This window comes from Mizuhopecten yessoensis, unplaced genomic scaffold (genome assembly GCF_002113885.1).
Source record: "Mizuhopecten yessoensis strain PY_sf001 unplaced genomic scaffold, ASM211388v2 scaffold11125, whole genome shotgun sequence".
Lineage (NCBI taxonomy): Eukaryota > Metazoa > Mollusca > Bivalvia > Pectinida > Pectinidae > Mizuhopecten > Mizuhopecten yessoensis.
In genome coordinates this window covers 1,126,440-1,151,290 of record NW_018408892.1, presented here as the reverse complement: position 1 = coordinate 1,151,290, position 24,851 = coordinate 1,126,440, and the positions used below count along the sequence as shown (strand labels likewise).

The window sequence follows — 24,851 nt, the reverse complement described above, 5'->3', positions numbered from 1 at the left end:
AACGGATATGATAAACAATCATACATATTACATCCAGGGAAAACGTTATTACATATCCAAGTATTAATATTGTTCATTTATATTTATCGCTTTCCAGATAAAGTTAACGATTAATGATATTGTTGTCATCACAACTCCGGAAACGATCAGGATTAATATTCCGGTATGCTGGTTCTTAACATTACCTACATCGACTTTCGTTTTTGCCGAAGTTCCTATATATGGAAGCTATAAAGTACACAGGCAATGACGAGCCTTTCATTTTGTACTACCTATTGGATACCCACAAAATGTAAGGAAATACAATTTGTTAATATTTTCGAAGAATCTATGTTGGTGACCCATATTATTCATATTTTTTGTTGGTGTGTAAATTTCCATTCTTTCGTTACCCAGTTACCGGGTCCAGTACAGCTACAATGTATATATATCTATATATCTATATATCTATCTATATGTTTTACTCCACAGAGACCAAAATGGCTTTAATGCGGAGCTATATAGCTATAAATACCTATATAGCTATATCAGGGATGTGTAGTCCACTACACATCCCTGGCTATATTCACCTATACATGATAGCTGTATTATTGAGCTATATTTTCTCAGATTTCAGTATTCATTAAATTAACGCAAAGTCGCATAAAACAATAAGGTTTTCCACATATGCTGCCTCTTACAACAGCAGGTGTATTTTTTTAACCCCTGACCTGCATAGATGCAACCTAAACAAAACAAACAGATAAAGCTGATGTAATGGTACATGTACAAGTCAGGCTGTAACTACAAAAAGCATACATTTAGATGTTTATTTTCAATTTTCATAAATATAAAATTTCCGATTTTTTTACATCATAATTTTTTAAAAAGAATTCTTATATTACATGCAATCTTCATTCTAAAGCGAGTTTGTTTCATTTTCCTTAAAAAAGAAAATCACATGCAGATAGCTGAAAAGACCTATTTCAGATTTATAGGTCAATAGAGCTATTATAGGTCTTTACATGCAGCTATACAATGTAGCTGCCAATGTGTACTGGACCTGGTTACCAATTATGATATTAAAACAAATATGAAATATTGTCCGGGAAATTATAATGACCATGAAGTATCCGACATATTTAATATTAGGGAAAGTTCATCTACATCAGTGGACACAATTTTACAATTTACAAATCGCATTCAAGATCAAATATTAGAAAATTTTCGTTCACACAAAGAACTGTTGATTTATGGAACAATTTTCTGTCAAATGATGTGAATTCAAGCACAGTTAAACAATTTAAATATAAAAAAAAGATGAACACTGACAAATTAAAGCGCAGAAATACAGTTTTAAAGAAAAAAACTACCGTAAATCTAAATGTCGCAACTTTTGAAATATGTTTTTATTTAATTATTTTTTGTAAGCTGACTGTCAAAGGATTGTAAATCTTAATTTTGTCAGAATAAATCTATGTATATGTTATGGGTTTATTGACAGACAAGGCTTGTACGTACCTGTGCATGTATGTTAAGTTTTGGTATATATAAAAAATATAAAAAATATAAGGAGGTACATTTAATTTTAACGTTGAAAAAATAATCAACTCAGACCATATGTGACTTTTGTTAATTAATTTTTCAACATTTTCTCACCCTCATTATATAATAGTCCACCATTATACTTATACTTAGAGTGAAGAAAAGCTATAAACACATTCACATGTCTGTAACAGGAGAAAGAGAAAATATAGCAGCCAGACCGGGGTTTGAACCCAAGACCCTACGAACCCTGTTCAGGGCTGGGGTTATGATATAAGGTGGAGTCACCGTTCACAGTGTTGTGTTAATGGAGATCTAGAGATGTACGGTAACACTCAGGGGGGAATGTGCCGATGAACCGAGGGGGTTGTTGCCTCCAATGTGACTTGACATATACAGTGTATATATAACACCTCAGTAAATATGACTTATGTTTATACAACATCATATATAGTCACCATCACACAAGTCTGCAATGTCATAATGGAATACTTTTAGAATCTGACAACATGGCAGAAGAGGCGTGGAAAGAGGGTATAAGGAAGAACTTTTCATCAATCATCAAGGAGGTTGCTAACCCAGATGATCTTGTGGAGTATTTCCACCATACCATTACACCTCCATTGCTGAACGATGACCAAGTCGCAAAAATACAGGTAAATGTATCAGCATATATATTTTCACACTTATCTTTCTCTGTTAAACACATGGAACCTCTACAGGTATACTGTACCTCAAAAACTTCATAGGAATTAATATAATAATAGGGATATTTGTTGTAGGACCCCTTGATCTTGGCAGGTGATTGGTAAAATAACTAACACCTAAAGCATTTGTATTTTGAATCCCCCTAGATTGCCCTATAAAGGGTGAAAGTTGTTGCTATTTAAAGAACCCCTGAAGCAAAAGCTAGTCCCTAGAATACCCATAAATAAAAATCCTGTGTGAAACCCTTAGAGCGTATGTGATTGTGACCCCCTAGAATACCCATATAAAAACTGCCAGTGTGAGACCAATAGGGCAAATGTTTTCTGAGCCCATAGAATACTTATAGATGAAACTTCCAGTGAAATTCATAGGACCAATGTGATTTTGAGTCCATAGAATACCCATAGATAAAACTTGCAGTTGGACCCATAGAGCTGATGTGATTGTGAGCTCATATAATACCCATAGATAAATCTTCCAATGTGAGACCCATTGGGCTTATGTGATTGTTAGCCCCTAGAATACCCTAATTAGCCAGTATGACTTTTATAATTAGAGCTCATGCGATTATTAGTCCGAATTATTCTGACGTTTTATCAACTTTTTTATATCGATCTGTCGTCGATTAACGACGAAAGACAGATATAAAAAAAAAGTCGATAAAACATCAAAATAATCCGGACTAGCAATTATATACCCCTATAATACAGCTTACATAAAAGTCTTCACTGCCATAAGTACCTCAAGGATTCTCAACTGTTTGGAACCTTTATAGATGTATTTTATGTGAAGAGATCATGATTACAGCTGTCTTTGCATTGTACACTCCAGGCTGTGAATGCAACCAAGAAAACCAAGACTCGTTCATTGATAAACACACTGATGTACGGTGATGAGACAGTTCTCTCGGAGCTTGTTAAAGGTTTACGAGCCACTAAAAATGAAAATGTAGCTAAACTGTTGGAACCATATGAAGAAAAACTGACACAACAAAGGACAAAGAAGTTACATCTTCCACCAAAAGGTAAATTGTTCAAGCTTTTCTCAAAGTCAGACCAACAAAATAAATTGTCTAGTTACAGTGTACATGTACTATCTGTTTGTTTCATTTTGGTTGCATCTATGCAGGTCAGGGGTTAACAAAAATACACCTGCTGTTGTAAGAGGCAGAATATATGTGGAAAACCCCTGCATAATTTGGAATTTTCTATTTTTTTGTGTCCTCTGCCTGGAGATACAACAGCGACCAAACCAAATCTGCTTTGTACACCCATTGCAACATTTGGGATCTTTTTATTTTCTCTTTACTGAGTTCCTACTAATCCTTTTTCTTTCCTATCACCTCTAGATTTCTTGGCAATATCACATTCGGTAGTCAAAGGGGAGATAACTTCCCATTGGGATCAACATCCATTCAATATCTCACATTTTGCCTTAGTGCTAAAGTTTGCCTAAAGTGAGGAAGACTGAAGTGGTTCTCTCCCTAAGCTGAAACAGTTGCGATTACCTGCTTAATATCGCGACAACTGGTTGAATTGTCAGCATAATGTGACTGCATGGACAGAACACTTTGCTGGGTGCCGTCAACATGGTATTTCACAGTTAGGTAGACCAGAACTATGACGTTGGCATTAGATCCATGGTATTGTTATAAGGAGGCAATTACACCAACATACCCTGCCAGAACGCTTATACACAAGCATGCACACATACATTACACATATTGAGACACATCTTTAAATTCCCTTAGATGTTTAAATAAGACGGTAAACCATATAAAAACAAACTAAACAAATCTTTCAGGTTGTCTCTGTCTTTAACACATTCACCCCTGACATTTCATAATGAACTATTCCTACCACTGAATTGGAAGAATTCAAATGTGTCTTCAGGGATGAATGAGTTAATATGAGCAATGACACACAGATATCAAAATGCAAAAGTAACTAGTGTTGGTCTTGTTAGCATGTTGGTTGATATCTTGATAATCACATTTTGTACATAGTATTACATTATTGTACCTAATGTTGCCTAATTATAAGTCAATGCTGTTAAATTCCTCCATTTATCATTAACTCATTCACCACTAAAAACACATTTGAACTCTTCCGATTCAAAGGTTGGAACAGTTCATTATGAAATTTCAGGGGTGAATGCATGAATTAAACAAGTACTGGCCTTTAATAAGGTCGGTGGTTTTTCTGCGGGAACTTTGGTTTTCCTCAGCCACCACCAAAATCTGGTACGTCCTTAAATGACCCTAGCTGTTAATAGGACGTAAAACACAAACAAACCAAACTAAACCCTTAAACCAATCAGATTCATCATTAAACACATACAACATATGGAAGATGACCCTATCGTTAAAACAAAGACGCAATGAAGGTAAGAGAGACATGTAGGCCTAGAGGTGATGCAATCCTTCCTGTGTCATGTCCTTGTGGCCACAGTGAATGCAGAAGGAAGTGGAGAAGTAATATCATCCTTAAACCTGAGTACATTTGTCCTTAACTATTGCATTGTAAATACAGTATCTATTCACATTTTCCTTCACAGTTTGGCCTCCTTCAACTAAAGAACTAGATGAAATGCATGAGGCTAACATTGAGCAGTGTGATGTTGCTGATGTATCAAAAAGTGGATATACTGAGCATGCAGAGGTAAGAACTACGTACCTCCCTTTGTTATTTAACGTTGCTCTGTCAGATTGTTGCTGTGAATTCACTATATATATACTACTAGTATGTCTTCTGATGTGGTTATCTTACTAAAATCATAACAATGAAGTAGAAATCAGGAATACATTTTGATTAAAGGAAAGATGAGGTATTTATTGTGTGGAAAAAAACTTTGTATAGTACATTCCACTTAATATCACATCGCTTAATGCCATTTTCGGTTATTATCATGTTTTCTTGTTGCACCGTATAAAACAATAATTACCTAGTACATAGATTACATATGTCGATAGCAGGAAAAACAATTTTTCCTGCTTTTGGCATATGTAATCTATGTAATTCAATTATTTTATCATCACTTTTTTTGGTGTCGATTTCACTTAATATCACTTTATTTTGGCAACTGTCACAAAAAAATTAATGGTAAATGAAGGTAAAAACCTTCATATTTCAATGAAATAAACAAGTAAAAGACAAATATTTCACTGTTAATGAAGAAAAAGCAGTGTCGGTTACAAATAATTTAACTAAACGATCTCCTTTGTAAAACCATATCACTTGGACATTTAATTATGATCACTTCTGGGTTTTGACATCTGAAATGGTCAGAAAAACATGTTTTCTTTTTATGTCATGCTCCGGTTAATATCACATTTCCCTCTGACAAATGAGAAGTGATATTAAGAGAAATCTACTGTAATAAAAAAGTAATAAAATTTGGATTTATTTCAATTCCCAATATTCATTAAAGACAATTGAATTTTAAAATAAATAAATAAGCATATATTCTCTATTTATTGTATACATTTACAAAAACAAAGCATGCTTCAAAGTTATGTTTAATGTCCTGGATAACTTTTAAATAGTTTTTTTTGAATTCAGTTGTTTTTCCTACCAGACTATACTATTTATTCTGGGCTGTAGAATGCCCCGTCCTCATATGACACTGGCTGTCGTGAGGACATTAGACTCCAAACAAACAAACAAATAATAATTTTATGCCATCAATTTAATTGGCCTCTGTCTCCTTTACCTTGTGCCTCTTGTAAATCATTAATTTATTTTACTCCCTTTTTATACGCCCGTCAAATTTGACGGATTAAATTAAGTATTATGGTATGGGGTTGTCCGCCCGTCTGTCCGGCCTAAACTTTTGTTTGTCCAGCAATCTCCTCCTATATTTTTCGACCGATCTCTTTGAAACTTGGTATACATTATAATCATGATATGAAGTTGTCTCCCTTGAAAGAATTTTGATTCAACGATTTTTCCAAAAGTAATTGCCCTTTGTTCATTTCAGTATTTGATTTTTTGTCGGGAGATTTTCTCCTACATTTTTTATAGCATGTCAGCAATTACCACTCTTAGAATGATGCAGATCTTATTTCAATGTAAGAAAGTACATTTATGTATATAACACTATATGCCATTCGACGGGCGTATATTGTTCCGCCTCATGTTACTCTTGTTGTTTTTGTTAGGTTTACACTATGACAGCAAAAAGAAGGGGACTTGCTGTCATCATCAACAATAAAATATTTGGTCCATTTGGGAAGGCTAATAGGTCAGAGAGAACAGGCACCGACCTAGATCGGAACAAACTGTCTCGTGTCCTCAGTCAACTTCACTTCACTGTCAGGATCTACAACAATGTGACAAGTGCGGTAAGTAAAATAGAAGTTAATATGGCAGATTTCTCGTGAAAATACTGGATCTTTGGGAGGCACGGTAGTCTAGTGGTAGGACGCCAGGCTCGTGACGGAAGGGTTGCAGGTTCGAGTCACGACCCGGCACTGTGTTGTATCTTTGAGCAAGATACTTTAATCCGCTTGTTCCAATCTACTCAGCTGTAAATGAGTATGTGGTTGGGCAGTGCTAGAATTGTAGAATGCTAGCTGTGAGCACCAAAATGGCAGCACCGGCTGTATATGCTCCCCAGGGAGTTGAGAAAGACATTGACTGGTTGCATTAAAGGCCCTATAACCAGGTATAATAATTTGTGAACTGCTTTCAGACGACCTACGAAATAGGTTGTGATAAAGCGGTATATAAGAACACTGGGAACGTTTAAATCACATATTTGCAGTATATGACACTTCAGTTAGGATTAATGTCCCTCTTTGAGAATTTTCATGCTTTAAATTTAAATTTCATTGTGTTTTTAAGTGATTCTGAAACAATACCTTAGTGGTACTGCATAGCTGTTCATCCTATGTTTGACATCTGCGTAATGTACATTTAGGTGTCTAGGGGATCACGTGTACTACCAAGTTTGCTTATCGAAGAATTGCACATTTGCCAATAGCACCATCTCTTTTCTTTAAATGCTGTCTGTTTCTCCTTATATGAAATCTGATTTCTCCTTGTAATTATTTTATTAGCACTTTAATTCCTCAATATACATTACATTGGAACCCACTTATTATGATATTGGTTATTAGCCCACCATCATCTGATGGTGGGCTATTCAAATCACCCTGCGTCCGTGGTCCGTCGTCTGTCCTTCGTCCGTCTTTAAACAATTCTTGTTATCGCTATTTCTCAAGAAGGACAAGAGGGATCTTTCTCAAATTTTATATGTAGGTTCCCCTTGGTCCTAGCTGTGCAGGGCAATTTTAGAGACTGGTCGTATAAACAACATGGCCGACAGGCAGCCATCTTGGACTTTGATATTGAAAGTTTGTTATCGCTATTTCTCGGGAAGTACGGGAGGGATCTTTCTCAAATTTTATGTGTAGGTTCCCCTTGAGCTCCCATTGTGCATGTTATATTTTGAGACTGATCATAAAAACAAAATGGATTGAAAGAAGAACTTAACAGACCTTTCTCATATTGCAATGACCGATTCTATTTCTTTCACTTAATTTAAGTTTACTGTACTAGTAAATATGTGAAATGACAAACTCACTTTGAAGGTTGGCTTTCATACACATCAGTATTAAGTTTAGATCGAAAGTTACCTCAAGATTATGATATTGGTTATTAGCCCACCATCATCTGATGGTGGGCTATTCAAGTCACCCTGCGTCCGTGGTCCGTCGTCTGTCGTTCGTCCGTCTTTAAACAATTCTTGTTATCGCTATTTCTCAAGAAGGACAAGAGGGATCTTACTCAAATTTTATATGTAGGTTCCCCTTGGTCCTAGCTGTGCAGGGCAATTTTAGAGACTGGTCGTATAAACAACATGGCCGACAGGCAGCCATCTTTTATTTTGATATATAAAGTTTGTTATCGCTATTTCTCGGGAAGTATCAGAGGGATCTTTCTTAAATTTTATATGTAGGTTCCCCTTGGTCCTAGCTGTGCAGGGCAATTTTAGAGACTGGTCGTATAAACAACATGGACGACAGGCAGCCACCTTTGATTTTCATAGTGAAAGTTTGTTATCGCTATTTCTCGGGAAGTACGGGAGGGATCTTTCTCAAATTTTATATGTAGGTTCCCCTTGATCTCCCATTGTGCATGTTATATTTTGAGACTGATCATAAAAACAAAATGGATTGAAAGAAGAACTTAACAGACCTTTCTCATATTGCAATGACCGATTCTATTTCTTTCACTTAATTTAAGTTTACTGTACCATGGCCGACAGGCAGCCATCTTTGATTTTTATATATAAAGGTTGTTATCGCTATTTCTCGGGAAGTATCAGAGGGATCTTTCTCAGATTTTATATGTAGGTTCCCCATGGTCCTAGCGGTGCAGGGAAACTTTTGAGACTGATCGGATAAACACCATGGCCGACAGGCAGCCATCTTTGATTTTTATATATAAAGGTTGTTATCGCTATTTCTCGGGAAGTATCAGAGGGATCTTTCTCAAATTTTATATGTAGGTTCCCCATGGTCCTAGCGGTGCAGGGAAACTTTTGAGACTGATCGGATAAACACCCTGGCCGACAGGCAGCCATCTTTGATTTTGATATATAAAGTTTGTTATCGCTATTTCTCGGGAAGTACGGGAGGGATCTTTCTCAAATTTTATGTGTAGGTTCCCCTTGAGCTCCCATTGTGCATGTTATATTTTGAGACTGATCATAAAAACAAAATGGATTGAAAGAAGAACTTAACAGACCTTTCTCATATTGCAATGACCGATTCTATTTCTTTCACTTAATTTAAGTTTACTGTACCATGGCCGACAGGCAGCCATCTTTGATTTTGATTTTGTAGGTTTGTTGCCGCTATTTCTCCGGAAGAACTAGAGGGAACTTTCTCAAATTTTATATGTAGGTTCCCCTTGGTCCTTAGCTGTGCAGGGACACTTTTGAGACAGATCAGATAAACAACATGGCCGACAGGCAGCCATCTTTGATTTTGATTTTGTAGGTTTGTTGCCGCTATTTCTCCGGAAGAACTAGAGGGAACTTTCTCAAATTTTATATGTAGGTTCCCCTTGATCTCCCATTGTGCATGTTATATTTTGAGACTGATCATAAAAACAAAATGGATTGAAAGAAGAACTTAACAGATCTTTCTCATATTGCAATGACCGATTCTATTTCTTTCACTTAATTTAAGTTTACTGTACTAGTAAATATGTGAAATGACAAACTCACTTTGAAGGTTGGCTTTCATACACATCAGTATTAAGTTTAGATCAAAAGTTACCTCAAGGTGCATTTACTGTTAACATGACTCGATCAAACAGATTAGAGGAGAGAAGAAAAAAGATCGAACTGACAAAAAACTAATGAAGATGGTACAAAGGTGGGCGCTAAGATCGCTCTGGGATCTTTTGTTATGATATATCACTTATTATGATATTTTTCCAATGTACCGATTTTTTCCTTCTTTAACTAAGCAAAATCAAATTGTTTATCATTATATATTTACATTTGCATGGCATTGTCACTATATAGCCTCTTTGAAAGCTGTGTTGTTGATGGGACTTTAATTACCATGCATCACGAGACATAATTCTTAGCGTATTAATACAACACTGACCGGAACTACAATATCCAATATAAATAAACATGACGGCTGCTGAAATATCACTGGGCATTGTGAGATTTGACAATGCCATTGTAAATTTATGTGCAAAATAAAAAATAAAATAAAAAACACTTTTATTACAACGAAAACAAGACCAAGGTCTGCAATATCGTACAAAATGCACATCGGATGAAATCACCAATGCCGGCAATGGAAACAATTTTAACGCTCATGCAATTTGAGTCACAGCACACATAAACATTTCAGACATTTGTAACGAACCTGTGCTCCATCGCAAGATCACTCACTTCAAACGCTATCAGTTTCACGCGTCTTGCATCCACCATTCCTCAGCTTCTGACGACATGTCAAATAACGAGTCTGTTATAGAATCTACCGACTGTTGTCAGGTTCCCATACAATCAACAAATAAATTCACGCCTGAATTCTTCACAAAATGAGCAAAGAGAAAAGTCTGAATAAACTTCCAAAAATAACTCCCTCATGGAGGGCAAGCTCGGATTTACGGTGTTCACTGTATTTGTCCAAGCGCGAAATTTGTTCCGGGGAAAAATCGAAACAATTTCAAATCTAACTTTCAGCTCAGAGTTCTATTGATAAACTTAAATCATCCTCAATACATATCATATGCAATTGTATTGATACTGAATTGTGGAATAAAATTGAAGTGTTTGTTAAAATTTCAAAGTACTACGTTGTTTGCCAATCAGCACGCGACAATGCAATACGCTGTTCAAACTATTGAACGAAATTGTGTGGACTGTCGATAAGGCGGGCATTTTAATTTTAAATATAAATTATAAGTTAAAAAATAACATAAGAGGCAGAGAAAACGTAAATATAAGTATTGAACTGTTTTTGTATGGTATTTATGATCTATTTGAATGACACAGCTTTTTCAAATAGATCATAAATACCATACAAAAACAGTTCAATGCTTAAATGTTCAAAGTTGGTACCCTGCTTATCATGATGATTTTTTTCTGTCGTGAATAGGTTTTATAAGGTAAAAACTCAGGCAAGTTATCTGTGTGAAACACCTGGACATCAATTAAGCAATATGTTCGGGCGTCCGGCTAACTGTACATCGCCCGAGATGTATCACCAAATATCTTTATAATAAAAAAAGTGCTGGAAAATCGGCGGCAGTGTAAAGAGGTTTTACTGTACAGTGATTAAGATTTGTTATCTTCTTCTTCTTCCCGTTAAGATTCAAATTCCTGATGTGGAATGATGACGAATCTGTGTGTGCATGACCAGACTAGGTCAGATAAAAACCACAATGGCACTATTTACAAGTTAAAACAATCACAATTCGTATGATGACATGGTAAGGGGAGATAAGCCCCCCCCTCCCCCCCCCCCCCCCCCCCCCCCCAAACTGTTCTAAAGATGTGCAGATCAACAGGTTTTTGGGTAGAAGATTCCATGTTGTAACTGATCTAGGAAAGAATTAGAATTTGTAGTTATTTGTTTTTGTGGTTATGGGCCTGAAAGTATTGATGTTGCGTGTTTGAGAGTCAGACTCAGAGTTATAAACGTCTAATGTTCTCTGTTTGAAGGATATGCTGAAAATTGCAGAGGAGAGCAGTACCTGGCAACACCATGAGGAGAGCGACTGTTTCGTGTTCGTAGTGCTCAGTCATGGTTGTACCTCAGGAATATACGGTACCGATGGGAACGTCGTCCATGTTGACAACATTGTGAAAAATTTCAATAATGAAAACTGTCCCAAATTGACTGGGAAACCAAAGATATTCCTATTTCAAGCTTGCAGTAAGTTTTCAATTAATGGAAATGTTTATGTGTAGAGTTGATTCAGTTGCTAATCAATTTGTTATACAGATTTCATTTCAATTATGGTAATGTTCTAATTTTTTGGTTTATTTTTCCATTTTTTTTCAAATCTCATTTTATGTGGTTGATCTTCTTTATCTGCAGATCTTTGGTCTATATTTTCAGTTATTTTATCTATGTATATATACATGTATATATGTTTATGTATAAGCATTAATATACCAAATATACCAAACAAAATATCTTTCTAATACCAGTAAACATAATTAATTATTCTACCTGTAACTATCTGGAAATGACAAAGCTTTTACATGATTATAAACTTCTTTCATTTTTGTTACTCATATTAACTGAAATTAAGCTCTGACTAAAATGATGCAAAAATAATTTCATGAATTTATTTTTAAATCTGTAAAATTTATATCTTTCTTGAATTACATTGGTTTAAGACTTTAAGGTGATTTCTTGACAAATTATTATATATTATCTTTGTTTTATTTTACCAAATGTACATCCCTTCGCTACTCACATGTTTGTTAGAATAATAAAATAAATAAATAAATCACCATGGCCCTAAATGACCACAGCCGTCGATGGGCCGTTAAACATAAACAAACAAACAAACAAACATCCATGACAGTTAATTGACAGCTTGGGAACTCTTTTTGAAAGCGCAAGGCGATACATATCCAGATAACATTATAAGTAGCATGTAATGCTAGCATATGTTTTCTCATCCTTAATACTCCAGAGGTTACACTCACTTTCGCTCTCAGCACCCCTGGAAATTGTCATGGCAAAATCGACGGCTCAGCATGCTTCACCTTACTGGTGAGAGGAGAAAACTAAATTTGATCCTTTGATGTGGTACATCAAAAGAATCTGTCAGTCACGGTAAAATTGACTGGCTTTGAAGTCGGGTGTCGCTCCTGAGTGTAATCTTCAAAGGAGAAGTATCAGCCTAGTGATTGGTCAGGGTTTCTTTTTAGCTGAGACCAATCAAATAGCTACCAACATGCCTTCAATTTTGCTATATGACATATGTTAGGTGTGAAATTGTGAAAATAGGGAAAAATTCAAACGGATCTTTATTATCTTTTGGAACATTTTAAACGATGTATATTTTCATTTTAACTGTTTCAGTATATGTTATAGACCACTTGGTTCAAAGAAATAATAATTGATTTCAACTGATAACTATAAATGTCTACCTGTAATACGCCTCAGGGACAACATTTCGTTCTGGTCAAATCTGAACCATATCAATATTGTTTGATGATTTTATTACCTTATAATAATTATCTTCCTGCTGACCTAGGCTAGTGACATAAATACCTCCACAGGTAACTTTTGATAGGAATATCCATCATATATAGCCCCTAGAGTATCGAGGATGATGTTTTGTATGATTTGAATGTTTGTATATATGTTGGACTTACAGACATTAATAGAGGATTATATAGATTTCACATGCATCTTGGCTATTTCTAATACACTGTTTTAAAAAAATCAATCGAACAACTCTACAAAAGCTTAATGAGTTTAGTTTCCCTAATCTGGAATATGCTTGCTTTCAGGATCCTCAAGTGAAATAAACAATGAACTCAACGAATCAGGAAATGTCAGGCCCGACTGCATGGAAACAAGTGAAGGATCTGAAGCATCATGTCAAGATAATGATGATGATGATGATGATGATGATGTATCGAAGGCATTTGAAAATCTGCCAAATGACACTGACCGGATACAGGCTGACAGTGGTGTTGATGGAGGACCAAACAAACAGATTAAAAAAAGCAGCCATATCGCTTCTGATTTCTTATTTGCCTATGCAACACCTGAAGGTAAATACAGTTTGACTGTATGTTGTTTTTGAATCAGTGTTCAACAGAATTACATTTCAATGTAGTGATACAGGTCTTTATTTCAGTCCCTGCCATATAGATTAATAAAATCTATTTCCTGTATACAGTAACTGAGCAAGATCGGGGTTATCTCAGTCTCGGGCTAAGATTATGTAACATCCCAACCTCGGCTTTTGCCTCGGTTGGGATTATGTTACGGAATCTGAGCCCTCGACTGACATAACCAAATCTTGTCAGGTACAGGTAATTGATTTTTTTCTCGCACCTTTTATTTCGAAAATAATAATTCAATTTACGTAAAGACTACAAGTATCCCATCTGGAGCCTCAAATGAAAATGGCCTCTTCACTACTAAAGCTACAATTGAATGCTTCCGCGTAAAAACGAGTCCATCCATACAAGGAAGACAAAGTATTTCACAATGTAGCTACATTTTATCTACAACATCAGATATCTAACAACATCAAAACAATACATATAACAACAAAACAGAATATTTATAAAGCGGATTGTCAGTTTCAAGCGGTTAACGTGGGGATGAATACATCGCAATGTGAAAATTCCGCGAAATGTCACTTAAAGGTACCAGACAGATCAGACGAGACAGAAAAGTCTAGCATGGGGTATGCCGTTGGATTTCTCTGTCTGAGGTGCGAAAAAATGTGGTCATATACATCCATATTGAACATTTTATTTCAAACATGTGCGATACAACCTGAGTATCAGAATGATGTGATATGAACCAGAAAATGAAACAGATTTACTGAAGTTTCACCTACTAGGCTAGACAGAAGTCCATAACTGAGGAATCGTGAGCTTAAACAATATTATTAAAACCCTGCAGTTCTACATCGGATTATGTTGATGCCATTTTTCTGACAAATTTTATTACAGACACCAAATCATACAGCTTGGCTAGGAAGGCCAAAGAAGGAGACGTTGAATTTAAATCTCAAGACTACGTTAGCCAGTGCAATATTTTTTTATGCATTTAAAGATAACTTAAAATACAACAAACGCTTAAAACATATATTTACAAAACAACTGTTTATCTGACGGCTGTAGGGGCTCTGGTGGCCAAGTGGTTAAAGCGTCTGACCGTATATGGTCACTAACCCTCCGCCAATTGGTTGTGGGGGTTTGAACCCTATATGGGCCATTGTGGGGCAGTCTGCATGGCCAGGTATACGTACTGACTAGGTCTGTTCTTCTTTCTTTAATCACGCATCCACCCCCAAAACATGGCATGTCCTTAACTCATACACCCCTGAAGACACATTTGAACTCTTCCAATTCAAGGAATAGTTCATTATAAAATTTCAGGGGTGAAGGAGTTAAAGACCATAGCTGTAAATAGGACGTAAAACACAAAGAAACCAAACCAATCGGACAGCTGAATGAACCAATGTGAAAGTAACAAAATAAGTACCTTTGTATATCAGTAAGTAGGAAATATAAATAATAGATGATTCCTTCAATAATGAAAAGTATTAAAAAAGACCTTTTTGTTCTTTGTTTATAGTTCTGATAATCCCAATCTTAGGGACATAGTGATTCTACATACTAGCTGGGGAAATGTTGTAGTTAATTGTATTTGCCATGATCTTTAGGAAGATCGCCACCTAAAACCAAACTGTTGGTATCAGTAATGTTACTTAATTCATCATTATCATCAAAGTCAACCATTAGAATGTTTCTCTCTTTTTTTGAATAGACAGAGGATGCAATACACAGTTGTCTGAATTGAAATCACTAAACTCTGTGAATTCACTATAAGTAATCTATGATTTGTGTGAATTGACGTTTTGTGCTCCAATTAATCTATGAATGTTTTAGAAAATGTTGTTATGGTCCTATAACACACTTTGCTATTGATGCCAAACTTAGTAAAGCCCGGAGGTTTTATGTAAGTTAATTGTCAGCAATAGAAATGTGTGTTATAGGAACATAACAATATTTGCTAAAATATTCATTATTTATATTTACATTTTGATAGAGTAGTTATGCATTATTTAGTCACTTCGAACAGTTGTTTGAACAGCAAACTAAGTGTTGACAACAATAAAAATGATGACGTTACAATAGCAAATGTTGTTATGGTCTCATAACGACATTTGCCTCCTCAATGCATTGCAGTGGAAAGATGCAGAGCAAATGAGCATATTGCCGTGATCCATGAATTTTGTTGTGTCCCATTATAGCAATATCAAAGTAATGTCCAGACATCTTGGGAGGCTTCCTTACTTGGAGAAAAGTTATTGGCATACAGGGGCCAGTATCTTCTCATATCTGACTAGAGATTTCACAGGGCACCCCTTGTCACCTTTTACAACATACAAATAATGTGAACAGAAGTGTAGTTTGTTTTGATCACTGGAATGGCAACAGTAGTTATGTGAATATATGAATCTTTATTAAGATAAGGTTGTATACTTTATGGATGGACACAAATGTTTTTAAAAAAAAACAGAGCATTTGCCTTGAACTCATTTACCCCTGAAGACACATTTGAACTCTTCCAATTCAAAGGTTGGAATAGTTCATTATGAAATTTCAGGGCTGAATGAGTTTATTTCATACATTCTTATGTAGTATTGTGTATTGTTTTTTTTTGTTAGAGCATTAACTCAACTAACATTGGGTTAGGTACATCTTGCTTTACTGAAGGATACTGACCTCAGAAACAACTAACCTCTAAATCAATTGCAGGATACCGGTCCTACAGAAATGAAAAAAGAGGCAGCTGGTTCATCCAAGCGATTGTCTGGGTACTGAAGTACAATGCTAACAAAGCCCATTTGCAGGACCTGATGACAGAGGTTTGTATGTAGTGTCAAGTGTCTCTGTTTGAGGTTCCTGTAGTTTGATTGATATATATTTACATTTGCATGGCATTGTCACTATATAGCCTCTTTGAAAGGTGTGTCGTTGATGGGACTTTAATTACCATGCCGCACGAGACACAATTCTTAGCGTATCAATTACAACACTGACCGGAACTACAATATCCAATGTAAATAAACATAACGGCTGCTGAAATATCGCTGGGCATTGTGAGATTTCATAATGTCATTGTAAATTTATGTGCAAAATAAAAAATAAAATAAAAAACACTTTTATTACAACGAAAACAAGACCAAGGTCTGCAATATCGTACAAAATGCACATCGGTTGAAATCACCAATCAACAATTTTAACGCTCATGCAATTTATCAGAAATATCGTCTGTTACACTGCATTGATCAACAGTGGTTCGTTATAAATGTCTGAAATACACATATTCTATAGACCTACTGACACATATGTTACAGACCTACTGATATGAGTCACAGCACACATAAACATTCCTCATTTCAGACATTTGTAACGAACCTTTGCTCCGTCGCAAGATCACTCACTTCAAACGCTATCAGTTTCACGCGTCTCGGATCCACGGTTCCTCAGTTTCAGACGACATATCGAATAACGATGCTGTTATAGATTCTACCGGCTGTTGCCGGGTTCCCATACAATCAACAAATACATTCAAGCCTGGATTCTTCACAAAATGAGCAAAGAAAAAAGTTCGAATTAACTTTCAAAAATAACTCCCTCGTGGAGGTCAAGGTCCCATTCAGGGTATTCACTGTATTTATCCATGCGGGGAAATTTGTTCCGGGGGGAAATCGAAACAATTTCAAATCAGTCTAACTTTCAGCTCAGATTTCTATTGAAAAACTGGAATCACCCTATAGACATATCATACGCAATCGTATTGATACTAAATTGTGAAATAAATTTGAAGTGTTTGTTAAAATGTCAAAGTACTACTTTGTTTGCCAATCAGCACGCGACAATACGCTGTTCAAACTATTGAACGAAATTGTCTGGACTGTCGATAAGGCGGGCATTTTTAATTTTAATTATGAATTATAAGTTAAAAAAGAACATAAAAGGCAGAGAAAACGTAAATATAAGTATTGAACTGTTTTTGTATGGTATTTATGATCTATTTGAATGACACAGCTTTGCAAGCAAACAAATCATAATGCGCGCTAGTGTCATTCAAATAGATCATAAATACCATACACAAACAGTTCAATGCTTAAGTATATGATAACCAATGAGGGGTGACTGATCATGATTTCTCTCATTTGCCTGTGTGTAAGTTAGAGCTGTCCAAGGTAGGAATGGGGTGTAGGAAATTTCTATCCTACACCCCATTTCATGTGACGTGACGTCACAATGGGTCAACAATGAAATGATGTCACGATTTGGAAAACTCTGATGCCACAATGGGGAAAAAGCATTGTGCTGACATTAAAACCTATTACGATATATATTTACCGTACATGTTTGAAAGATGAGATTATTTTTTCTGCGCAAACTTGTTTTGCTAATATAATGTGGGGTATGCAAAACTGGCCAACAGATTCGTTCTCGTCTAAAAAGATCAGGGGAGGGGATCGATATTTTGAAATAGTAGCCAGTCCAAAAGAATTTTAATGGTTTCTGAGCTTATTCTGGTAGTTGGAATGAGAAAAAGTACTATTTCATGCCCAAGGGTGTAGGATAGGAAAAGTCCACTCTAGGGATTTTCAAACTTGGCAAAACCCTTGGCAATTTACTTAGCATCGGATCTTACCAAATTTGAAAACCACTCGGTGGAATTTCCCTATCCTACACCCCTGGGCATGAGTCTTATATTATTACCACCTGAGTGAGTTTTATTTTTCAGTATAATACACAAGCTTGCTTCAAAGACTAGAATATACCAATTTACTTGTGTATACTGTAAGAATTGAAAAGATTTTTCAGAAAATCTTTGACATCCTCTTCCAAAGCAAAGTTTCCGCTATCAAACCTTTTGATTTTTTTACCCTTTACACAACCATACCACATACCAAACTGAACGACTAGTTGCCTCTGTTCTCTTATTTTAAGAGTTTTCTTTCCAAGAAAAACAAACAATGATATAAACATATTGTTATAAACTATTTTGGAGGATATTTTGTGAAAAAAGGACAACAGAGGCTTAAATGGAAGATACTGAGGAAGAAATTGTGAGAATTCCTGAGTTTCTGGCTGACAATGTTTTTCTTGAATTCCGTGGCAAGACATTCCAGCAGACTAGGCATTTCAATGGAACAAATTGTGTTCCTCTTCTGGCAGATTTGTTTTCTGTTTTTATATGAAGCTGAATTTGTTCTGACTTATTCAAAACACAGTGTATGCATGTTGCAATTGATTTTGTATTCAAAATCTTGATCCAAATGACATGACTTTCGTGATAGATGTTTGACTTACTAACAGACACACTTACAACTCTGGGTTTCCATGGAGACTATGGACAAGCTTTATGGTCGCCATTAAAATCACATTGAGAAATATGCTTTTTCTTTGTGTGATGTAATCATAGCTTTTTATTATGCTCAATATTGTCTTGTGGTTTTGTAATTACTACATGCTTTTTCGATGGGGAACATATGACATTACTTGGATTTGACCTAGATTCATGTGTGTCGGTATAGTCGATGAAGCAAATCCCATCAAATTAGTTGTTTGATGCATATTTACAAATATGTTGTTTGCAAATACAAACTTAGTGTTTGATTGACAAGTCTTTTCATCGTATATTTTTCAGTGACTAGCACTATGTTTTACAGTTTGATTATACAGATTTGTACACGCTGTGTGAATAGCACGAGTTTCCTCTGGCCCTTACACCATACTTAAAGACATTTTGACAGATAGTTGCAAGTCTGGTGTCGAGCCAGAGGAAACTGGGGTAGCTGCGTGAAGTGATGATGCGATGTAAAATTAATGATTCCAGAATGATAGTGTAGTTATGTGTCTTTTTTTCTATGTAGATAATGATATGTTAATCTTTTCCTAGTAAAACAAGTATTGCACTGATGATTGTTTGTGCTAATATGGCCTCTTTGATCCGCCGTCCTCTGTCTCAATCGTCTGTTGAATATCTGGACATTTTGCCCGTCAACCTAAACTTTTATCTTCAAAGCCCATCTATGGTCTTTTAAACACTTTTGGAAAAACATTGTTTAATTAAATGGTAAAACTTACTTGAATTCTTATGAAATATTGCAGAACTTTACATTAGAATATTGTTTTGTTAATTTGCATATATTTTTAAAGAAATTATGACTTAGACAAGATCATGATTGAAGGGTGTTTTTTTTGTATCTCAGAAGTTTTACACTGTCATTATTATGCTATTATTTCCATGACCAATATTTTCTTAGTGATTATCTATTACTTTGAAACCCTACACTTTGATCGTGTAACAACTAGGTACTCGTGAAAGTGTCCAATAGGTGTTCTTCTTGTGCCTAGTGATCTTTTACTTAAGTTTTATTACGCACTAGCAGAAGGTCGCAAGCGATGTAATGTTTTAATCAGGAACAACTGTACGTTTGAATAAAGGAATTTTTTAAATATGCTGTCGAAGACCATATGCTGTACCGAAGAACCATGCATATATTTGGGGACAAAGAGGACGGTAAATCAGAGATGTCATATACATCGTTCATCAAACAGATCAGGGATATAGCTTGATTCATGTTAGGACCAGTCCCAATTCGGTTATTTCTAGGATAGGAATTTTGTCACAGTTCATCAATGGAGATTGAGAAAGGAATCCGATGGGTTCCGAAAGTGTCAGTTAAAAATACACCTTACCTAATTGTGAAATGAAAAAGGTCAATCATCGTTTCATATATTTACAGGTCAATAGATATGTATCAACTCAAAATGTTCAAGTATCGGAGATTCGCACCACTCTGCACAAAAGACTGTACTTCTTCCCAGGAGTTTTCAACAACCCACCAGAAGAAAATGATTACATTGACGAACCAGAAACTGTAAAACAGTAAAAACAGCCGCCATGAAATGTACTGTAACATTACTCAAGGTATCATTTCTGACATTGACACACGGTCATAGGTTGAGATACCTTTATGCTATATAAACAGTACTATGTTTGATGAATGCAAATTTAAATTCCTGGATATTTTTTGCTGTTTGTGACAGGGAAACTTCGAAATTGTCATCCACAAGAAAATTAAAAGAAAAGTTTTCTTCATTCGTGTCTCGTCGGTGTAGTTTTACAGGGAAGGTAATGTGTTTTGACTGAATGATGTATGTATATTATGTCATAGGGAACAACTATTTATTTTGTATAAATATCAAATTAATTAATCAATTTTAAACACATCAACTATTGGTTGAGTAAATGGTTTTTATTCGCTATACAAAGTTATTTTTTATCTCAATTGGATTTTTATTTCTTCTGTTTTTAGGCACTGAAATTATTTAAGTAGCATTAAGTACATAATGTATAAAGGATCTGCTAAACATCTGTTAAATTATGTAAAGTAGGGGTTTGAGGTGATCTTGGTGTCCGTTCACCTGTTGTACACTTGTAGGTAGAAAGATACAATTCAAGTACAGGAAGAAGAGATGTATCCCAGGCTGAAGGTGATTAATTGGAGGGACATTACAAAACAGTAGAGGTTTAGATATTATATATTCGAAATAGGGGGGAAGTCTTTCAAGGTTTCAAGTACTAGTATTTACGTTGGAATGGTAAGATTAAAGATAAATTCATGACCTTTCCCTGGCAAAGCACTTAAATCTCTGTTGAAGTAGTTTTGTCTCAAGAGATGGAGAAAATATTACAAAAACACTTTGAAACTGTGATACACCGTACATATGAACACAGTCTGTCACTGAGTAAGTTATCAAATTATTAAAATATATCTTAATATTTGCCTGACACTAATACTGGTAGAAAATATTTCAACGTGTGGTGGACTCTTTTTGCAAATCAAAAAAGAAAAATATAATCAATACATTGTAGAAAACCCTGAAAAAAGTTTATTTTTGTTTTGCTGCATATTTGTTTTATTCCTATAGATGATTAACCTAAAGAAACGGGTTGTAGATGTTATATAACTGTCAATAGTGATGAAATATGTTGCATAAGAGACATATATATCTAACAAAGTATTTTCATTGGTTTGATGTTACTCCTTTCTTTTATTGAGTTATTATTGTTTCTTTGAACGTATTGCAAACACGAATTTAAAGGTATGTGGCTAAAAGCATGTTAATAAGGACAAGTGTGAGATTTATATAATCATAGCATGTATATCTTCATGATATGTATCATTCATAGTAATAAAACAAAACATGTAGAAATAGTATTACGATATTGGTTTGTTTTATTTGTATTGAATGGTTATAATTTTATGTAAGTATTTCCATTGTTGTAAATGTACATGTTAATGCAAATAAACTGTATCTAACGTCGTGAACATTGTCAACAACAAACAAAAGCTCGCGATCGGTATAGCTTTTTATTACGACGACGCTAATGGATCCGGATTAAATGTTGTTTTCGGGATGAAGGAAAACCCACGGAGGAAAACCACCGTACCATCGGAGGGATAACAACTAATTTAACCCTAGCTATCGGACATCACTCTCTTTTTCCACCACCGCTGGATATCGAACCGACATTCTTGGGAGAGTGAGTGGTCTGAATTCGAAGTCAAGCTCAAGCTTGATTGCACGCAGTAGTAATAATGATCGTTAGCGATCACGGCAACCGATCGCGAGACATCCGTAATGTTACTTTCACTTCATAGCACATCAAACTGAAGTGGACCCAGTATCCCTGCAAGGTATACATAATTAGTACTCTTCGTGCTAGGTTGCACATAAGGCCATCACCAGAAAAAGTATACAACGAAATCTGTAGTTATAGCTTACGTTTGGCCTATATGATAAAATAGCTTTAAATAAACTATTCCATATACAAATGAATAAAACTAATGGTATTGAGAGAAAAAAACATCCAGCATATAAAATACTGTACATCTTCTATAAGTCAATAAAGTATTAATTAAAACTGTCTAGTCATATGAAGCGGATCGTTTCTTTCAGTTAAAATGTGTGTCTGTGTAGGTACAGATGCCCATATTTGATAACAGGAATTTTTGAATTGTCATTTTGTCAAAATCCCCTATTTATTCCGCCTCCATATATAAACATTTCTACAGATCATGATAAAGCGAACCAACACTCTCAGACGACACTACACCTGTGCAGGCAACAACAGACAAATGACGGCAAATCTATACTTTCTCCGATCCTGGACAAGAGAACAAGTGTTGAGTGCAATAACATGACAATTGCGTTTTTATTTACAGCTGGAAAAAAGCAGGTTGTAAAATCTTTTTAGGAATCCAATATATTTCCATGTGACTAGGGTCAAAATGTGAGAGCCGAAGATTTGACCAGTATATTTCATAAAGAGCTAGATACTTTTTGACCATATTCCTTTCCGATTCGGAGGGAGTAAAAAATGCTTCCAAGAAAACTGATGACATGACCTAGTTTGCAAAAGGGTATTACAAAGGATGAATCCTACAATAATCTGCCAGGATTGGTTTTGGTTTTATTTTGTTAAACGTCCTTTTAACAGCTAAGGTCATTTAAGGACGTGCCCGTGTGTGTTGTGTAAGTGTGCATGTGTGTATGTGTGCTGGAGTTGAAGTACTTGCCTCCTTGTGATGGCGCTGATCCGATGCCCACTTTATAGTGCTATCTCACTGAAATATCGCGCCGTAGATAACCAGCACAGCTTGACCCTAAATGCTGAACGTTAAGAAGGGGATAACAACTATCATTTGAAGGACTTTGGTACATTGTATGTCACGACCCGGGGACAGAGCCCATTACCTTTCTCTACTTGGCGAACGTTCAACAGTAAGTCCAAAAGTAAGAAATTGCAAAGCAAGGTACTACGACATTAAAGGCAGTTAAAAGCAGAAAGAAATGCGTGTATGTTTGTTATATATGTGTGAATTTGTTGACGAAAGCTGAAATTTGTGTGTTGATGTATTATCTTGCGATAACGCGGATATTATGCCGACTTTATAGCGCAACCTCACTAAACTCCATGTCGAAGCATTTAGTGAAGTATTTTGCCTCGTAACATCATGCTGACAACGGGCTTACCGGTGTTTGCCATTACCCTACATGCTGATCGTTAAGTAGGTACATGTAATAATAACTTCCATATTTAAGGACTTAGGTATGTCCGTCCCTGGAGACGGTAAACGTTGCCTTCCCCACTTTGGCAAAGATTCAACAAACAATCAGGCCAAAAATTAGGCATTGCTAAGAGAGGCGCTAGGAAACTAATATGTTGCTGGAAAGAAGAGGGAAAACCCCCAGATGAAAAGCATTGCAATGGGTGTAGCAGATAAACTTTGGTCGCCTTTTTGTCTTTATATAGAGAGCATAAAAGCAAATCCATAATTCTGCCAAAGGTTGCCACGTTACTTGTCTCTTTCAACATGACGTATTTTCTTTCCCAGACCTTTTCTCGATTCCCGACCTTCAGGGTAACATTATGTTTTTTATTATTTTCTCAATTCCAGACATTAAGTTACCAGCAGGTATACTCATGTAAAAAGCCGATCTACAATTGATGAAGCAAAATACTATGACTAATCCCACATACAGTGCAAAAAACCCAAATGATTACCTTTTCATGGAACTTGGTTCGCCTCCGGTTTATGACCTTATGTGTATTTTCCGGGCGCGTAATAACTAGGGTTGTTAACAAATTGATGAAGCAATACTAAATAGATTGATTCCAAGTTGAATTGAATTACATTTTTTTATCTAAGCTGAAAGTAGTGCTCATATCTAGTAGCCTATCTGGCTCTAAATCAACATATATTACACATGCTCAAATTCATAGACAACAACAAAATCATAAAGATTGAAAGCCGGTCTAACACAGATATTTGAGTTGTCAAGTAAAGGTACATGTAGATATTTTCAAAAACGATGACTTAATTAGATAATCTAACTAACTGCATACCTAAGAAAGAGGATGACTGCTGAATTTCTGAACTTGAAATTTAGGACACCAGTCTCTTACTTGAACTTCTTTCCTCGATCTTAACTTAGAACATGAAAATGAACCGTCGCAATAGATTCGATGTTCAAGGGCTTAATCTGAATATCATGTGTTACGTGACAGATGTCGAATGCAAACGGAAAACTTAACAATAAAATGAACATATATGCTGGTTGTTGAAGTCTATGTACAAGTTTTTTTTTTCGCCATCATGATCGTATTGCGAAATTATTATATATCCTTCTGCAATATGAAGGTCGAAGTTTTTTCATTATACTCGTAAGTGGGATTTGTTACTTCGTTCGGGTTCTCGTTTTGAGGACGTCACATTATTAGAGTTCAACCTAGGTTTACATGGCGGGTTTCCGCGATAAAGCAGAAGACTTGA

The 24,851-nt window shown here is 35.6% G+C and overlaps 1 protein-coding gene across 1 annotated transcript; it reads left to right on the top strand.

Moving 5' to 3' along the window:
- The first annotated feature begins 184 nt into the window (after positions 1 to 184).
- LOC110466239 (caspase-3-like) lies at positions 185 to 21,731 on the top strand. Its single transcript, XM_021522635.1, has 9 exons — positions 185 to 292; positions 2,023 to 2,180; positions 3,064 to 3,256; positions 4,789 to 4,892; positions 6,392 to 6,574; positions 11,428 to 11,641; positions 13,240 to 13,506; positions 16,237 to 16,346; positions 20,253 to 21,731. Exons 2-9 carry the CDS (start codon positions 2,034 to 2,036, stop codon positions 20,397 to 20,399), a joined length of 1,365 nt encoding a protein of 454 aa, XP_021378310.1. The 5' UTR covers positions 185 to 292; positions 2,023 to 2,033; the 3' UTR covers positions 20,400 to 21,731.
- Positions 21,732 to 24,851: the final 3,120 nt, after the last annotated feature.

Bases quoted from the DNA above. Each gene is read 5' to 3' on its own strand.
- LOC110466239 (XM_021522635.1), top strand. From the start codon at position 2,034: ATGGCAGAAGAGGCGTGGAAAGAGGGTATAAGGAAGAACTTTTCATCA. The intron at 4,893-6,391 runs GTAAGAACTACG...TGTTTTTGTTAG, and splicing joins GATATACTGAGCATGCAGAG to GTTTACACTATGACAGCAAA. The intron at 13,507-16,236 runs GTAAATACAGTT...AATCAATTGCAG, and splicing joins TGCCTATGCAACACCTGAAG to GATACCGGTCCTACAGAAAT.